At 41.5% G+C, this 20,085-nt stretch overlaps 1 protein-coding gene across 2 annotated transcripts in view; it reads right to left on the bottom strand.

The window, feature by feature from the left end:
* TLL1 (tolloid like 1) overlaps window positions 1-20,085 on the bottom strand; it is a 217,043-nt gene that overhangs the window by 123,411 nt on the left and 73,547 nt on the right. For both annotated transcript variants that reach the window (XM_077477165.1, XM_077477166.1), the window contains exon 2: window positions 15,438-15,548. In XM_077477165.1, coding sequence (XP_077333291.1) covers window positions 15,438-15,548 — 111 coding nt within the window. The remainder of the gene's footprint in view (window positions 1-15,437; window positions 15,549-20,085) is intronic.

Genomic DNA, 20,085 nt, shown 5'->3' with positions numbered 1-20,085 from the left:
CAAGCCTATGTACCGTAGCACCCTATACCAAGTTACCAGTCCTTATAAGAACTTTTGTGGACCAAGCAGGTTGTGTATTAGTGTTTAGCAGACTGTACGTCAGTCCCTATACCGCTGAAGGACTGCTGCAGTATAGGGCAGCGGTCAGCAGTGGTGCACGTCAACCCTATCTATTGTGGACCTATAGCGGTCCTTACAGAACAGCAGACTGTACCGCACTCAAGCCTATGTACCGTAGCACCCTATACCAAGTTACCAGTCCTTATAAGAACTTTTGTGGACCAAGCAGGTTGTGTATTAGTGTTTAGCAGACTGTACGTCAGTCCCTATACCGCTGAAGGACTGCTGCAGTATAGGGCAGCGGTCAGCAGTGGTGCACGTCAACCCTATCTATTGTGGACCGATAGCGGTCCTTACAGAACAGCAGACTGTACCGCACTCAAGCCTATGTACCGTAGCACCCTATACCAAGTTACCAGTCCTTATAAAAACTTTTGTGGACCAAGCAGGTTGTGTGTTAGTGATTAGCAGACTGTACGTCAGTCCCTATACCAATGAAGGACTGCTGCAGTATAGGGCAGCGGTCAGCAGTAGTGCACGGCAACCCTATGTATTGTGGACCGATAGCGGTCCTTACAGAACAGCAGACTGTAACGCACTCAGGCCTATGTACCGTAGCACCCTATACCAAGTTACCAGTCCTTATAAGAACTTTTGTGGACCAAGCAGGTTGTGTGTTAGTGATTAGCAGACTGTACGTCAGTCCCTATACCAATGAAGGACTGCTGCAGTATAGGGCAGCGGTCAGCAGTAGTGCACGTCAACCCTATGTATTGTGGACCGATAGCGGTCCTTACAGAACAGCAGACTGTACTGCACTCAGGCCTATGTACCGTAGCACCCTATACCAAGTTACCAGTCCTTATAAAAACTTTTGTGGACCAAGCAGGTTGTGTGTTAGTGATTAGCAGACTGTACGTCAGTCCCTATACCAATGAAGGACTGCTGCAGTATAGGGCAGCGGTCAGCAGTAGTGCACGGCAACCCTATGTATTGTGGACCGATAGCGGTCCTTACAGAACAGCAGACTGTAACGCACTCAGGCCTATGTACCGTAGCACCCTATACCAAGTTACCAGTCCTTATAAGAACTTTTGTGGACCAAGCAGGTTGTGTGTTAGTGATTAGCAGACTGTACGTCAGTCCCTATACCAATGAAGGACTGCTGCAGTATAGGGCAGCGGTCAGCAGTAGTGCACGGCAACCCTATGTATTGTGGACCGATAGCGGTCCTTACAGAACAGCAGACTGTACTGCACTCAGGCCTATGTACCGTAGCACCCTATACCAAGTTACCAGTCCTTATAAGAACTTTTGTGGACCAAGCAGGTTGTGTGTTAGTGTTTAGCAGACTGTGCGTCAGTCCCTATACCGCTGAAGGACTGCTGCAGTATAGGGCAGCGGTCAGCAGTAGTGCACGGCAACCCTATGTATTGTGGACCGATAGCGGTCCTTACAGAACAGCAGACTGTAACGCACTCAGGCCTATGTACCGTAGCACCCTATACCAAGTTACCAGTCCTTATAAGAACTTTTGTGGACCAAGCAGGTTGTGTGTTAGTGATTAGCAGACTGTACGTCAGTCCCTATACCAATGAAGGACTGCTGCAGTATAGGGCAGCGGTCAGCAGTAGTGCACGGCAACCCTATGTATTGTGGACCGATAGCGGTCCTTACAGAACAGCAGACTGTAACGCACTCAGGCCTATGTACCGTAGCACCCTATACCAAGTTACCAGTCCTTATAAGAACTTTTGTGGACCAAGCAGGTTGTGTGTTAGTGATTAGCAGACTGTACGTCAGTCCCTATACCAATGAAGGACTGCTGCAGTATAGGGCAGCGGTCAGCAGTAGTGCACGTCAACCCTATGTATTGTGGACCGATAGCGGTCCTTACAGAACAGCAGACTGTACTGCACTCAGGCCTATGTACCGTAGCACCCTATACCAAGTTACCAGTCCTTATAAAAACTTTTGTGGACCAAGCAGGTTGTGTGTTAGTGATTAGCAGACTGTACGTCAGTCCCTATACCAATGAAGGACTGCTGCAGTATAGGGCAGCGGTCAGCAGTAGTGCACGGCAACCCTATGTATTGTGGACCGATAGCGGTCCTTACAGAACAGCAGACTGTAACGCACTCAGGCCTATGTACCGTAGCACCCTATACCAAGTTACCAGTCCTTATAAGAACTTTTGTGGACCAAGCAGGTTGTGTGTTAGTGATTAGCAGACTGTACGTCAGTCCCTATACCAATGAAGGACTGCTGCAGTATAGGGCAGCGGTCAGCAGTAGTGCACGGCAACCCTATGTATTGTGGACCGATAGCGGTCCTTACAGAACAGCAGACTGTACTGCACTCAGGCCTATGTACCGTAGCACCCTATACCAAGTTACCAGTCCTTATAAGAACTTTTGTGGACCAAGCAGGTTGTGTGTTAGTGTTTAGCAGACTGTGCGTCAGTCCCTATACCGCTGAAGGACTGCTGCAGTATAGGGCAGCGGTCAGCAGTAGTGCACGGCAACCCTATGTATTGTGGACCGATAGCGGTCCTTACAGAACAGCAGACTGTAACGCACTCAGGCCTATGTACCGTAGCACCCTATACCAAGTTACCAGTCCTTATAAGAACTTTTGTGGACCAAGCAGGTTGTGTGTTAGTGATTAGCAGACTGTACGTCAGTCCCTATACCAATGAAGGACTGCTGCAGTATAGGGCAGCGGTCAGCAGTAGTGCACGGCAACCCTATGTATTGTGGACCGATAGCGGTCCTTACAGAACAGCAGACTGTAACGCACTCAGGCCTATGTACCGTAGCACCCTATACCAAGTTACCAGTCCTTATAAGAACTTTTGTGGACCAAGCAGGTTGTGTGTTAGTGATTAGCAGACTGTACGTCAGTCCCTATACCAATGAAGGACTGCTGCAGTATAGGGCAGCGGTCAGCAGTAGTGCACGGCAACCCTATGTATTGTGGACCGATAGCGGTCCTTACAGAACAGCAGACTGTAACGCACTCAGGCCTATGTACCGTAGCACCCTATACCAAGTTACCAGTCCTTATAAGAACTTTTGTGGACCAAGCAGGTTGTGTGTTAGTGTTTAGCAGACTGTGCGTCAGTCCCTATACCGCTGAAGGACTGCTGCAGTATAGGGCAGCGGTCAGCAGTAGTGCACGTCAACCCTATGTATTGTGGACCGATAGCGGTCCTTACAGAACAGCAGACTGTAACGCACTCAGGCCTATGTACCGTAGCACCCTATACCAAGTTACCAGTCCTTATAAGAACTTTTGTGGACCAAGCAGGTTGTGTATTAGTGTTTAGCAGACTGTGCGTCAGTCCCTATACCGCTGAAGGACTGCTGCAGTATAGGGCAGCGGTCAGCAGTAGTGCACGGCAACCCTATCTATTGTGGACCGATAGCGGTCCTTACAGAACAGCAGACTGTACCGCACCCAAGCCTATGTACCGTAGCACCCTAGACAGACCAAGTTACCAGTCCTTATAAGAACTTTTGTGGAACAAGTGAGTTGTGAATGATTAGCAGACTGCAGCAGAAGGGCAGCAGTCAAGTATAATATTCTTTCTATATTTGGAAGAAAGAATATTATACGTGTACAAGCCTATTACCGTACCACTGATACCAGTCCTGAAAAGAACCTTTGTGGAACTAATAGTAACAGCAAGTCTTTAAAATTATCCTCACTGCCTGACACACTGCTTCCTGCCTGTCCCTATACAAATTGGCAAAAAAGAGTAGGCTGGAACGATTAGCTGGAACAGCTCTTTTGTGGACCTGATAGTAACAGCTAATGATGATGATGATGATGATGATGAAGAAAGACTAATCTGGCTGAGCTGTCCCTAAAATAGCAGCATACAGCGCTCTGTCCCTTTATCTAAACTGACAAAAGAAACTCAGGCTGCTGACCTAACACCTATACCAGTCCTGAAAAGAACTTTTGTGTACCAAATAGCTAGCGTTTTCTCTGTCCCTACTCCACACAGGATCCTTTCCCTACAGTGACAGAAGAAAGAATGTAAAATGGCCACCGGATCGGGTGTATTTATAGGTTAGGGGGAATGTCCAAGTGTCCATGAGCTGTCATGTCTCAATTGGTTGTCCTGTAACACATGATAAACGTGTCACGAAAGGTTAAAGTTCTTGTATACATTAAACACGTAAGTCCGCCGGGGCGAACGACGGAAAAAGGCGTTCGAACCCGCGGACGGCGAAAGTCGGAAATTCGCCGCGAAACGACCGCCGGGCGAACCGTTCGGCCATCACTACTTATGAACACATACAGTATATACTTATCACAGTTATAACCCTAACGCCATCCCTAATGCTAGATCAACAGTACCCTTTAAGGCTTGATTCATACCTATGCATTTTTAGTGCTTTTTGCATTTTCCAGATTTGCACTAAAGTTCATTTAACATGCTTTCCTATGGAATACGTTCTGAAGTGCAATTCTGCAAGATGCAAAAAAAATAAAAAATCCAAATCCCGCCTGTAAAGGGGCTCATATCTAGGATGTTCAGAAATTGCTGCAGCAGCACTGACATTAAGGGTACTTTCCCAATGGGGCATTGGGGACATCAGTTCTGCAAAAAACGTTTTTTGCAGCACTTTCCAGACACTAGCGGAACACTTTTAACCCCCGCTAATGGCCGAAAAAGTGTCAAAAGAGCCCACAAAGTGCCGCTGCCCATTGATTTCAATGGGCAGGGGCGCTGTAGGAGTGGTCTGTACACCGCGCTCCTACAGTGCCTCAAAGATGCAGCTTTCAGGAGTTTTTTGGCATCCTGCCAGCGCACCCCTCCAGTGTGAAAGCACTCGGGCTTTCACATTGGAGTGAAAGAAGAGGCTCTTTACAGGCACTATGCAGGTGCTGTTTTTAGCGCTATAGCACCTGTAAAAGCGCCTCAGTGTAAAAGCAGCCTTACAAAAAGGTAAAAAGAATCTGCAAGAATAAAATTAAATTGCCCCCCCCCCCCCAAAATACCTACCAGACCCTTTAAAGTTTTGTATGCATTTTAAGGGGGTACCTCAAGCAAAAAAAAAGAAAATGCACGAGGTCCCCAAGAAATTCATGATAATATCCTTAATTAAAACTGGCCTGGTGCACACAACCAATCCTAACACAACCACTAGCCGAACAACAGCTACCTGAGCTGTCATCAGCTATACAAGGAAAGGAGCAGAGATGGTGCCGACAGCGGCCACCATATTTGAGCAGTGATGTCATTGCTATCCCCACCCCTTTCCTAACATGGTGGTAATTCCTGGTGATGTCAGCACCCACTGCTTCCATAGAAATATATATGAGGCTCAGGGGGCTGAACAGACAAAAGTTTGGCTGTTAGTCCAAATGCCCAAACAGCTAACATTCAGCGCAAACCTAGATCTGACCTGAACCATCACCTCATCCTTAATCTACGGTGTTACTGGAAATCAGACTTTAATGACACTCACAATGAATCATTATGGTGGCACTGAGATTCGAAGTGTGTTTATAACAATTGTCTAAATGCTTGTGATAATGCATACGATTGCTACTACCTTGTAACTTGTATTGCTCTGCATTGATATTACATTTTGAAGGGTTAAAATCAATCTATTTTTTCTAATCTTGGAGCAGAACTCAAACATTAGCAAATAAAGAGTAGCGACAATTTTAACTCCATGAATTCTATCCAGTCTTGATAGAGTTGACAAAATTGCACTAAGCTAGATCATAACTGAGATCATCTAATATCCTGCAATATTGTGTGGTATTAATCCAAGTATATAAAGTGTTTACATAGATAGTATAGTGTAGTGTAGTGATTTTAAGGTTATCATCAGATTAAAGCCTGGTACACACAGTTTCTAGGTTGAACAAAAAAAAAAACCTGTCAGCTCTGCAAAGTTAGTATTGTGTTCTGACAGAGGGACAGACCCCCCCCGCAAGAACAATCTCATCAGCGGTCTCTGAAAATGGCTGAGAGCACCGATTGGGAGTCTATCAGCTGCTGGCTTTCCAGGGTGGCATACGCATGGGCTGAATGTCGGCCTGTTTTTTTGTTTTTTTAACCGGCTAATGTCTTCCAACATTCAGCCCGTGTGTACGAGGCTTAACTTCCCTGGCGGTTTCCCCCGAGTGTGGCTCGGGGTTACATGTCGGTACCATTACTGGTAACGCCGAGCCACACTTGGGATTGCATTGCAGGATCCTGGTGCAGTGTACTTAACTTGCCCCCAGGATCCAGCAATGTCCCCCCACTGTGTCCGTGGGCTTGGTCTTCTGCTCAAAGTCTGTGGGCGGGGCTCCATTCCCTGTGAGCGTTGCAACGCACAGGGGCGGAGCCTGGTGGGAAATTCTAAAAATTTAAAATTTTAAAAATTTAAAATTCATAATACATACAGTACACTGTAATCTTACAGATTACATTACGGTATGAAATTATTTCCCAACCCTTTTTTCCCTTAGTGCTTTGTCCGATGCCCTGCATGCAGTTTTATATTATATGTACGGTTCTTTCTGCCTGGAAACTAGAGATTGTCCATCGCAACCAAAAATTGTCCCTTTACGTCAAAAGTGTTAGACCAGCTAGAAAACAGCAATAGTAAATTATAACACATGCAGAATTGAGCATATTATTTTTTATAATTATTTATTACTGTGACTTTATAGACTGTGTTTCAAACTTTATCATACCCGGGATGTCTACTAGACATTACTAGTGTAATTGCTAAGAATTACAGGCCTACAATATAAAACGCCAAATTTCTACGCAAAATAATTGTACCGATTTGAGACGTAAAAATCTGACATAATCATACCGCCAGGGAGGCTACAGTGATTATAAAGGATTGTGTTTTTTCATATAAAAATAATAAAAGGTTATACTTGCCTGCTCTGTTCCAGTGGATTTGCACAGAGCAGCCAAGATCCTCCTCTTCTCAGGTGCCTCTTCTGTGCTCTGGCTCCTCCCTCCTGTTCAGTGCCCCCACACCAAACAGATTATTGGGGCACCTTAGATGAGACACTGTTCCGTGTCCATTCAGACAAGGAGCCCTGACCCGGCCCCACCCCCTCTCCCCTGATTGGCTAGCTGACTGATTGACAGCATCCTGTGCCAATGACACAGCTGCTGAGTCTCAGCCAATCAGGAAGGAGAATATCAGACTGCCTAGACACTCATGGACAGAGAAGGACCTCAGGTAAGTGTTAGGAGGGCTGAGGGGGGGGGGGCTGCTGCACACAGAAGGCTTTTTATCTTAATGCACAGAATGCATCAAGATAAAAAAAAAAAAAACCTTCTGCTTTTACATATCCTTTAGAGATGATTATGGTGTGATAATGATTACGATTGGATCATTAGGAAACAGTAAGGCTTTGTAACATGCGTCGGCTACAAAAATTCTTAACATCTTTATTGTTCTCAATATGAAGGAGGGGCTTCATAGTTAGATCATGTTAATGTGGGTAGGAATAGGGAACAAGACTTACAGGCTGTAGGGTCTTAATGAAATGATGGGAAATGCTAAACTGGCAGCGTTTCATGGCCCTTTAAGTTTTTTTTATTAGACATAAAAAAAAAAAAAAAAAAAAAAAGAGGAGTGTTGGTGGTTAGATTTACAGTATACAGATAATTTGGGCAATTTTGAATGATATTATTGAATGCTTAATGAAAATGTATTAATCACACTTAAATCTCATGTGGAAAGTATGAAGAATTTTTACTTAAATGTTTAAGTACCAAAGAATTGGTAAAAGTTCTTATACGGTTCCCTGAAGACTAAATGGTTACCATCAGTATATTGTAATCAGTTTTAATAGCTGATCAAAAAGCTTCCAAGACTGACAAGGCCATTTTTTGAGGCAAGAACTCCTGCGGACCTCCAGGCATAGGGTTGTGTGTTGGTTGGGTGTCTTATGCAGAACTTATTGAAGGCTGGGTTCACACTGCAGATGGATGCAGCTTGCAGCAGGGGTCCGGTGCATCCCTGTTTTCCATTTCAGGGATGAATCAGGCCTGAATTTTTGCCTGAATTCGGACCTGAAACAGGGCCAAGATGCACAGGACCCCTGTGCAATCAGCTTCTCAGCCGTCCTGGAGATGTGTGAACCGGCTCCATTAAGAGCCGGTCACAATCTCCCATCATCCAATTCACACTAGTGTGAACTGAGCCTTTGAGTTTGATACAATCACACAAATACATAATAAAATATATAAAAAAAAAAAAAAAAAAAAAAAAAATAAAAACAGCAAGAACAGGAACAATGTTGATGCTTTCAAGTTTTGACTATATGTAAACACGAACATAATGTTAAATATACTCTTTAACCACGTCCCGCCCGGCCTATAGCAGAATGATGGCTGGGAAGTGGTTTAGTTATCCTGACTGTGCATCACATGACGTCCAGAAGCATAACAAGCCGACACGTGCCTGTAGTCTGTCACACCAAAACTCCAATCTAGGTAAAGGAGCCTCTGACGGAGGCTCTTTATCATGTGATCAGCTGTGTTTTATCACAGCTGAACAGTGCAAACAGGAAAAGCCATGTATCGGCTTTTCCTCCATCGCCTCTGACAGTAGAGGAGAGCCGATCGGCTACTCTGCACTGATCATCAGGGCAGCACCCCTGAGGATACCCACCCAGGACCACCAGGGATGCAAATCAGTGCCCATAAATCATGCCAAGCTGTGCCCATCATAAATGCCTGCCAGTGCCTCCTAATCAGTGATGCCCATCAGTATCCATCAGTGCAGCCTTTCAGTGCCCGTGTCGCCCAACAGTGCCACCCATCAATGCCCATTGGCGTCACCCATCAGTGCTGGATGAGTGCAAATCATTAGCGCCCATCAGTGAAGGAGAAAATGTACTTATTTACAAAATTTTATAAACAAAAAAACTTTTTTCAAAATTGGTCTTTTTTAATTTGTTTAGTAAAAAAAAAAAAAAAAAAAAAAAAAAAAAAAAAACCCCAGTGGTGATCAAATACCACCAAAAGAACAATATAAAAGGATTTTGTTTGGATACAGTGTTGCAGCTCATTTCTAAGACCCAAATACAGAGGTATGGGTATTGTAAGCTGAATACTAAGTTAGTTTTAACTTAATTACCAGGGCATAACTACAGTGTAGGAATAGGACAGATTTTAGTAATTGGATCAGTTTTAATGCAAGTCCTGGTTTAGAGGGCTTTGTATCGCATTTTATATAGGTACCTTTATTTTCACTATTCATCTCATATCCTAGATTTAGTCACTTCAGCCCCGGAAGAATTTACCCCCTTCCTGACCAGAGCACTTTTTGCAATTCGCCACTGCGCCGCTTTAAAGACAATTGCGCAGTCGTGCAACGTGGCTCCAAAACAAAATTGATGTCCTTTTTTTCCCCCACAAATAGAGCTTTTTGGTGGTATTTGATCACCTCTGCGGTTTTTATTTTTTGCGCTATAAACAAAAAAAAGCAACAATTTTGAAAAATGCATAATATTTTACTTTTTGCTATAATAAAATATCCACAAAAAATATTTTTCTTCAGTTTAGGCCGATACGTATTCTTCTACATATTTTTGGTGAAAAACAAACAAAAAAAAAAAATCACAATAAGCGTTTATTGATTGGTTTGCGCAAAGGTTATAGCGTCTACAAAACTAGGGGATAGTTTTATTTGTTTTTTTTTTTTTACTAGTAATGCCGGCGATCATCGATTTTTATCGTGACTGCAACATTATGGAAGACACATCGGACAATTTTGACACATTTTTGGGACCACTGGCATTAATACAGCGATCAATGCTAAAAAAAAAAAGAAAATGCATTGATTACTGTAAAAATGTCACTGGCCGTGAAAGGGTTAACCTCTAGGTGGCGCTGTAGGGGTTAAGTGTCCTAGGGAGTGATTCTAACTGTGGGGAGGAGGGGCTGTGTGTGACACGGCACTGATCAGCACTCCCGATTAAAGGCTGTAATGCATTTTAAACTTTGTCTTTTAGTCTAATAAAAATTTGTTTACTTTTGTATAAATATTTTTTTCGTTTTTTCCCCCATACTCCTCCGAGACACAATCAGAGTCCCATTCTGTTGTAAGAGATTTTTTTAAAAATATATTTAAGTGATCAGTGACAGTGTCACTAGGCAGAACATGGAGATGCTTGTTTACATTAGCATCTCTCCATTCTTCCTCACCGTGAGACTATTGCGGGTATGCCCGCGGACATCGAGTCTGTGGGACCCACGATCACGGAGCTCTGGTGGGCACGTGCGCCCGCAATCCGCCTCTTAACACAGGTACGTTAATCTGCCTGTACGTGCCCTTCTGCCATGGTATATCTGTGTGAGGCGGTCAGGAAGGGATAATTTAGTATAAAACTAATAAGGCTAAATGTTTCAGGCTGGGTTCACACTTGAGAATGCAGCGTCCCACAGCAGGAGTCCGGTGCGTCTCCATTCACATTCCAATTTTGGAAACAGACCAAAAAGACACACAACTCCTACGCAATTTGCACCAGAGCCACTGCGGAGATGTGTGAACCGGTTCCATGGAGAGCCGGTCACAATCTTCTGCTATCCGAATTGGATGCGGGGAAACTTGCATCCAATTTGCAACAGTGTGAACCCAGCCTAAATTTTTGAATGAAAATGTATATTACTGGGAGTGGTGAATGCACCACATGTCCTTGAAAGAAAAAATTCTACAATAAAAAAATGAATAGTAGATTTTGAACATTTCCATTTTATCCTATTAAAACATAAGGGTTCACCCCTGTATACTTATAAAATTGGAGATCTGCCCACCCAGAAAAAATAATTTTGTTTCTCTCCCACATTGTTTTATCCAAGTGCCCATTGAGGGACAGAATTCGATTACCGTATATACTCGAGTATAAGCCGAGATTTTCAGCCTCTTTTTTGAGGCTGAAAGTGCCCCCCTCGGCTTATACTCGAGTCATCGCTGTCTGCCCGCTCGATCAGCGTGTCGAGCAGACAGACAGCGGCCATTCTATTCAAAAGCCGCGCCTCCGGCTCCGCCTTCGCCTGTGATAGGCGGAACACTGAATTTCCCAGCAGCCTGTGTTCCGCCTATCACGGACATCGTATCATCCTCGTACTACGGACGAGGATGATACGACGTCAGTGATAGGCGGAACACAGGCTGCTGGGAAATTCAGTGTTCCGCCTATCACAGGCGAAGGAGGAGGCGTGGCTTTTGAATTTTACAATGGCCGCCGAAGAGGGCACGGGACGGAGGCAAGGCAAGGCAAGGCAAGGCACGGCACGGCACGGGACGGGACGGGACGGAGGCAAGGCAAGGCACGACACGACGGCAAGGCACGGCACGGCACGGGACGGCACGGGACGGAACGGAGGCAAGGAGGCAAGGCACGGGACGGAACGGAGGCAAGGAGGCAAGGCACGGGACGGAACGGAGGCAAGGAGGCAAGGCACGGGACGGAGGCTCGGGACAAAGGTAGGCTGGACACACACACACACACACACACACACACACACACACACATGGATACACACACACACAGGGATGGGTGGATGGATGGAGACACACACAGGGATGGGTGGATGGATGGAGACACACACAGGGATGGGTGGATGGATGGAGACACACACAGGGATGGATGGATGGATGGATGGAGACACACACACACAGGGATGGATGGATGGATGGAGACACACACACACAGGGATGGATGGATGGATGGAGACACACACACACAGGGATGGATGGATGGATGGACACACACACACACAGGGATGGATGGATGGATGGACACACACACACACAGGGATGGATGGACGGACACACAGGGATGGACGGACACACAGGGATGGACGGACACACAGGGATGGACGGACACACAGGGATGGACGGACACACAGGGATGGACGGACACACAGGGATGGACGGACAGGCATGTCTCACCCTCGGCTTATACACGAGTCAATAAGTTTGCCAGTTTTTTTGGGGGTAAATTGGGGGCCTCGGCTTATATTCGGGTCGGCCTATACTCGAGTATATACGGTATATGGTGGTATCCTTCTGTTGAAAGTGAAATGTCCTTTCAACATATACAGTTAAATGTGTTTACCATATATGCATTTCAAATAATTATTAGAGACACTCAAATTATTTGGCTGGTTTGTCAAGTATGAGATAATGTGCATTTTCAAACAGCTTTTTTATGAAGGGACATTTTAGATTAGAAGAGATATGCACATGCGTAAGTTCAAAATTATTTGCAAAAAGACTGCATTTCTTCCCAATGACATATAGTCATGGAAACCAGTCAAATGCTTCAGGAACATGTCAAATAATTAGCATATGTAGCAATTATGATCAGTATGCTGAGAATGAGAATATAATTGTTTTCCAAACAAGTTGGATAGAATGAAGCATGAAATCTATGCATCACTCTTTGACATTGCACTTTTCGAGCTGTAATTCCTATAATTCCCAGCCAGAGCATGGAGAGGGAAAAATGTGGGATGGCTGACATAATTCACATTACTCAGTCTGTTAGCACTACAAAATAGCTGGCATATTTCAGAATGTGCAGTATGCCTGGCAGGTATTTACTTTACATTCATGCTAAAATAATACTTCATCTGTGTTATTTCTCTTAACAAATTACAAGATCAGAATACATTTTAGAGACGGGGATTCTCTGCTGTCCTTTTATTCACATTCTATAATACAAGAAATCAATCTAACTTATGGAATAAAAATTACATAAATGTTTACAAGAAATCAGGTTTGGAGACATTTAAAAGAAGTTTTAATTATCACTTGCCCTTAAAAAGGCAGCCACAAGCATAATTTACAATAAAGAAGAACTATAGGCATTTTCCCCACATTTTGGATAGAACATGTAAGGGTTATAACCCCTACCACATTTGTTTTCCATTGTGGAAATTTTCCTTCACTTCCTGTCCCATAGCCAAACAGGAAATTAGAGAAAACCCTGCAAATTAAAAAAGGGAATTCCTTGGAGACCCCCAGGTCACCAGGACTAGTGTCCCCAATAGAACATTTACTACTCTATTTTATTACTTTTTTGGGGGGAGCAAGGGGGCACAGGCAGCAATATAACCTGACAGGTGGAAAGAGAAAGAGAAAGAGAAAGAGAAAGAGAAAGAGAAAGAGAAAGAGAAAGAGAAAGAGAAAGAGAAAGAGAAAGAGAAAGAGAAAGAGAAAGAGAAAGAGAGAGAGAAAGAGAAAGAGAGAGAGAAAGAGAGAGAGAGAGAAAGAGAGAGAGAGAGAGAAAGAGAGAGAGAGAGAGAAAGAGAGAGAGAGAGAGAAAGAGAGAGAGAGAAAGAGAGAGAGAGAGAGAGAGAGAGAGAGAGAGAAAGATACTTTAATATTGGGAATTCATACACCTAGAAAGATCTCGGTCTCCAATGAGGATCACATTATATGAAAATCAATGAAAAATAACTGGATTTTGGTAAATTAGATGAGATGCAAAGACCATCCATACATTAACCAATTTTCTTTCCTTCCACCACGGGTTGAAGAAAAGAAGATTGTTTGATTCCACCATCAACACAATCAGTGTTGATAGAATGCAATAGCTCTGCGAGAGTGATGCCCCTGGCAGCAGGAGGTTTCCCAGCAAACAATGATCATTGCTTGTAGCTACTGTATAGCCATTGGCAGTGACTGCATGAAAAAAAAATAAAATAAAAAAAAATCTGACAGGCTGGTTGTACCAATGTTGATTGATGGATTGGCTTCAGCATTACCAATCTGTCCATACATGGATCAAAATTTGGTTGGTTGTGCTGAACCAGCTAAATTCCAATCTGTCTATGACCAGCTTTAGAGGCACTGGTCTGACTGCTGTCTCCATATTCTAGCTGGGCACATATTACACTGCAAATATTCCTTTTAATCACCATGGGCAACAGGTATCTACTAGCCGATATGAGAAATCTCATCTAAATGAAATCACACAGACTAGTGTGGAAGGTGGAATCTGATTCAGCCTGCTGAATAAATAATCTCAGTTGCATGGCCAGCTGTAGACACTCCACTTAGATAAATCCAATAGATGGACACCCATGTTGCACATATTTTACTGAAAAATGGTTAAGAAAACGACTAAAAGGGAAGGGGGTTATCAAAAGCATATCCAACCAAATTAGGAGATATAAGCAAAGCTAAAGGTATTCCAATCCCAACTTTCCATGTAACAGTTAAGCTTAGCCCTGCCACCTCATGTCTTGCTGTTGAGTCTTTAACATGATCAGTTGTTTCATTGACCAACAGGTAGGCTTGTCAGGTTGAAGTGGCAATTTTCAGATTAACTTTTGCAGCAAAAGTCAACGCTTGCATATAAAACTCTCTGCCTATACAGCTCTGCCTATCTTAATTGACTTGTTGTTTTGACAAATAGTTTCTTCAATTTGTGCATTTTTCACATGTTCTTTATTTTATTACCAAGGCTTATGACAAAGCAATCAAAGTGACTGGAGGTTGGGACTTTAAATGAAGCAGGCAGGTGTAAAACATTTACATTTATTGGAAAATCAATGGTAATTTGCATGAGGGTAGTCATGAGTACATCAAGAAGACCAATATATTCCATTCAATGGATAAACATACAGCAATAACAATTGACCACAAAAATACAAATCACATATTACAAGTGATCATTAGGTAAGTAAAACATATGGTTGGCATAAAACATGGCATATAGTAGCTCTATGCATTTCGTGGATTCATCCACTCTTCAGGAGCATGCACGTGGAAAACTGAATGCTGTAGTATAATAACAAATAATATCTATAAGGTCTGGCCCTGTCACGGGAAATAGAGGTTGAAATAAAGTAATTAGAAGTAATATTGGCTAGGATAAACCCCCCCAAAAACCACTCTCAAAAGTACTTACATTGTCTGTATCTATGCAGTAGCAGTGTGCCAAAATGAATCAGAATAACCCCATAACCCCAACCATATGTTTTACTTACCTAATGATCACTTGTAATATGTGATTTGTATTTTTGTGGTCAATTGTTATTGCTGTATGTTTATCCATTGAATGGAATATATTGGTCTTCTTGATGTACTCATGACTACCCTCATGCAAATTACCATTGATTTTCCAATAAATGTAAATGTTTTACACCTGCCTGCTTCATTTAAAGTCCCAACCTCCAGTCACTTTGATTGCTTTATTCAAATAGGGATGGAGGCAACTGACCTTACCCGGTCACCGCCTCATTTAAAGTCCCAATGTTCTCTTTTTCTTCCAAGGCTTATGACATGTTTTTAAAGAGCACATTGCAACATGATCTGTACCATGTAAACACTGCTATCTTAAAAAAAAAAAAAAAAAAAAAGAAGTTATCGCTTTACCTGTGGTGTGTCCCAACTTATCATTAGAGTGCTGGGTGAGGTCAATTGTTCGGTCTATTTGGAACATTTTTAAGTCTTCTTCATCTAAGGCAATGTCTCCCCAAAAGACAGCTAAATAAAAAGGATAAAAAATAAAAGATAGATTAGAAACAATAACCGGTACTTTTAGTTTACTTAGAAAAAGGATATTTCACAAATCTATGACAACAACATTCCAACAAATTAGCAGAAGCCATTGACTCTAGTACTTCAGACTGATCACCATATACTGCCATGGTCTTGTATGTACAGACATAACCATTTGTAAATATGTGACATACATTTTTGGCATTCTTAGAGAATGTTCACATGCTAGAAATGTAATTAAAAAGTTCAAAAAAAGATATGTGCATCTTTTACAGCAGGCACGTAAAATAATGCCTTTTTGGTTACAAATATCCATCCATTTCTGTCATGATACTTGGGAAAATACAAGAAGAAAGACAGAAAAAAAAAAAAAAAGAAAGACAGAAAGAAAAAAAAGAAAGACAGAAGGTTTAAATGCCAAATGAAGTGCCTTGAAAAAAACTGTTTATACCCCTTGAAATTTTCCACATTTTGACATGTTACAACCAAAAACTTAAATGTATTTTATTGGGATTTTATATGATAGACCAACACAAGTGACACATAATTGTGGAGTGGAAGGAAAATGATAAATGGATTTCAAAAATTTTTACAAATAAATATGTGAAAAGTATGGCGTGCATTAGTATTTAGCCCCCTTTACTCTGATATCCCTAACTAAAATCTAGTGGAACCAATTACCTTCAGTAGTAACCCAATTAGTAAATACAGTCCACCTATATATAATTTAATCTCAGTATAAATACAGCTGTTCACTGTGAAGCCCTCAGAGGTTTGTTGGAGAACCTTAGTGAACAAACTGCATCATGAAGGCCAAGGAACACACCAGACCGGTCAGAGATAAAGTTGTGGAGAACTTTAAAGCAGGGTTAGGTTATAAAATAACCCAAGCTTTGAACATCTCATGGGAGCACTTTTCAATCTATCATCCAAAAATGCAAAGAGTATGACAACTGAAAACCTGCCAAGACATGGCCATCCACCTAAAACTGACAGTCCAGGCAAGGAGAGCATTAAATCAGAGAAGCTGCCAAGCAGCCCATGGTAACACTGAAGGAGCTGCAGAGATTCACAGTTCAGGTGGGAGAATCTGTCCACAGGACAACTATTAGTCATGCACTCCACAAATCTGGCCTTTATGGAAGAGTGGCAAGAAGAAAGCCATTGTTGAGTGAAAGCCTTAAGTCGTGTTTGTAGTTTGCGAGACTCCATGTGTGGGACAAAGCACAGAGGTGGAAGAATTTGCTCTGGTCAGATGAGACCAAAATTGAACTTTATGGCCTAAAAGCAAAATGCTATATGTGGCGAAAAACGAACACTGCACATTACTCTGAACACACCATCCCCACCGTGAAACATGGTGGCAGCATCATGCTGTGGGGATCCTTTCCTTCAGCAGGGTGAAGAAAGCTGGTCAGAGTTGATGGGATAATGCATGTAGCCAAAACATACAATCAGAGCTATACTGGAATGTTTTAGATCAAAGCATATTCATGTGCCAAAATGGCCCAAACTCCAGACCCAAATCCAATTGAGAATCTGTGGCAAGACTATTCTATTCTAATATCCATTTTGCAAAGAATAATGGGCAAAAATGTAACACTCTAGATGTGCAAAGCTGGTAGAGACATATCCAAAAAAGACTTGCAGCTGTAATTGCAGTGAAAGGTGGTTCTACAAAGTATAGGCTCAGTGTGGTGTGAATAAAAATGCATGCCGCACTTTTCAGATATTTGTTAACATTTTGGAAAACCATTTATCATTTTCCTTACACTTCACAATTATGTGCCACTTTGCGTTGGTCTATCAAATAAAATCCTAATAAAATACATTTACGTTTTTGGTTGTAACATGACAAAATTTGGAAAATTTCAAGGGGTATAAATGCTTTTTCAAGGCACTGTATAAGCATTTACTCAAAAGATCTGTAAAAATCAAATGCAAATCTTCTGTGTAGCTAAGTGCAACGTTTGAGCTTTACCAAGTAGGTAGTTGTGAAAAGACTAATGTTTATGTGCATGTAATCAATTTATTTTGCCTTTTTGTAATTATATTGTGAAGGACTGTGTGCTATATAAATTCTGTAGAATAATAATAATAACAACAACAACAACAACACAGCTAAAAACACCTGATAAATCAATTCATAATTTTTAGCTAAGAGCTTATGAGCTTTACCTATAAAGAGAGTTAAAGACTGTTTTCAGCCTATAAAATAATTGCAAAAAAATGAAATAATCACATAAAAAAAATAAAGAAAGAAATAAGCAGAATACATGTGTTGTCAAAAAAAAGTATGGTACTGCTCTTTTGATGATGATGCAGGATTCTTTTAGCTGGTCATAATCTAGAGCCCTAGATCTCACTCACATCAGGCCGACAGGTGCACAGCTACCAAGTACAGTTCTTGAGGGTGTGCCGGCATGGCTTTTATCAACATCTAATCACCAAAGACAGACACTTGACAAGCATGGTCACTACAAGGTGAATGCATCCACACAGCCAACTAGTTTTAAATCACTGAACAATTATGTAGTAACTGTAGTATCACATTTAAAATGCTTTTAGACGTACAAATAAATTAGTCAAAAAAAAATCTTTAAAAAAAAAAAAAAGATTTAAAAATCTTTTAAAAAGTGAGCAAAACTGTTCCCTTATTAATCACCCATATGTTGAAATCCAGATTAAATGTATCATATGAAGGAATTAGCACTATAAAATCTCATTGGCAAAATGGTAAAGTAAAGGGTTGCTTATTAGATTTTTTTTTCTAAACAAAATAAAGTATAAAAAAGGAAATGTATAGGTAAAATTCCTGCCAATGCAGAATAAATGGAGTCAATCAGAAGACATTACTTCCTGTTGTGTGTGTGTGAAATAGGATGCAAAGGAGAGATTTTAACAATGTTAACAATGGCCCCATATTCAGCAGAACACATAGCTGGGGGGGGGGGGGGGGGGGGCAGTAAGGTATGCTATAGTATTAAATTTCAAAATCAATAAAAATATCAAAGTTTGGTTTTTACATAGCTCTGTTTTGGCTGAAAAATTAGCTTTAAAAAAAAAATAGATATGTTTTTAAGCTGTCCAACCCTTAAGAGGTAAACATGTCACGAGTACAAAATGAGTGCTAAATTGCCCATAGAACCCATGCAATACGTGAGAAAATGTATTCTTTTTAGTATGCTTGTGAAATTAGACAGCCTACTGTAATAAAACAACAATAAAGGAAGAACTATAATAAAGATTTCAAAAATTAGTTTTGGGGCAGCCACAATTGTTAATTCCAAGTGCAGACTATCTCTACATAAACTAGCCATGCATGGCTTGAACATTGGTCAGAATTCTGAATCAACCAAAAATTCAAGCCCAAGGTGGCTCTGTTGGCATCACCAAGCTAAACGAAAATTTTCAAATTGACTGAGATAAATGTAAAATTCTCAGAATACAATTAAATCCAGTCACTTTTTGGGCAATCAGGCATATACATGTGCTGCAGCACCCTGAATAAAATAGCCAGTAGCCAAAATTCCTCCATGCACACTTCCACTCTACTTTCTCTTTTCGGTTTTCCATCTTTGTTACAAAAGGATGTGGTTCATGAAATCTATATTTACCTGGGAATCAATAGGCACAAACCCGTTGAAGATATTGAAGTGGGCATTGCCAGATTTGTATAGAAAAACAGAATACACCGCCTTTTTCCCACAAATCTCAGGAAAAAGGTAATTTATTCTTTTTTCTATTTAGATTTTGCAGTTTACCTACAGGAGTTACCTCTGAAGGCACTGGTGATATACCCTTCCAGTAGGCAGCAGTACCAATTCAAAATAAGAAAGTTGGACAATAGAACTTTGACATAATACATTATTACTGAATATATGATTAGAAACAATTGTCTAAACTTGACAATCAGCAATTCTCCAGTGCTTAACCAACAATCGGTATGCTTGGTGTCATTGTTGGCATCTATGCAAGCTACACCTGCTCAGCCCTACCCCGTCACCCCTCTGCACTGACTGTCATGCCCAGCCCCACCCTAGTTACTCCCAAGCCCTGCCACAACTTTGATGTCGTATGCATCATCATTCATGAGTGTGTTCTAACATGAGGAAGGAGACATGTTCACCAGCTGTGCTAGCTGTAGGAGAGGCATTGCTGTCACATAACTGCAATGAAATATAATGAAAAAAATTAGGAAAGATATCTCCCATGGGACTTTGTTGCAGCAATAGAAAAATCACACAATATGCATGAAAACTTTCTTGAACAATGTTAAAAATAGCAGATCTGTAAAAAGTTCCTGCTAAGACATTCAACTTATACAGAGTCTTCATCAGGGGATAAAAAAGTGGAAGCAATAAAGGAAAAAAAAAAAAAAAAAAAAATACAAAATGAAATTCATTTTAATACATCAAATTACATAATATTTTATCTTTGTGTTTTTATTTGTAATGAAATTTAATGTATTAAAACAAATTTAATCTTGTAGGTTTTCCCTTTGTATGTAGGATTGCTTTGA

Source organism: Lithobates pipiens, unplaced genomic scaffold (assembly GCF_037356315.1).
Source record: "Lithobates pipiens isolate NorthernLeopardFrog02 unplaced genomic scaffold, aLitPip1_a1.2 Scaffold_13, whole genome shotgun sequence".
Lineage (NCBI taxonomy): Eukaryota > Metazoa > Chordata > Amphibia > Anura > Ranidae > Lithobates > Lithobates pipiens.
Note: the sequence above shows the minus strand (reverse complement) of the source record. Positions and strands in the feature narration are given on the sequence as shown.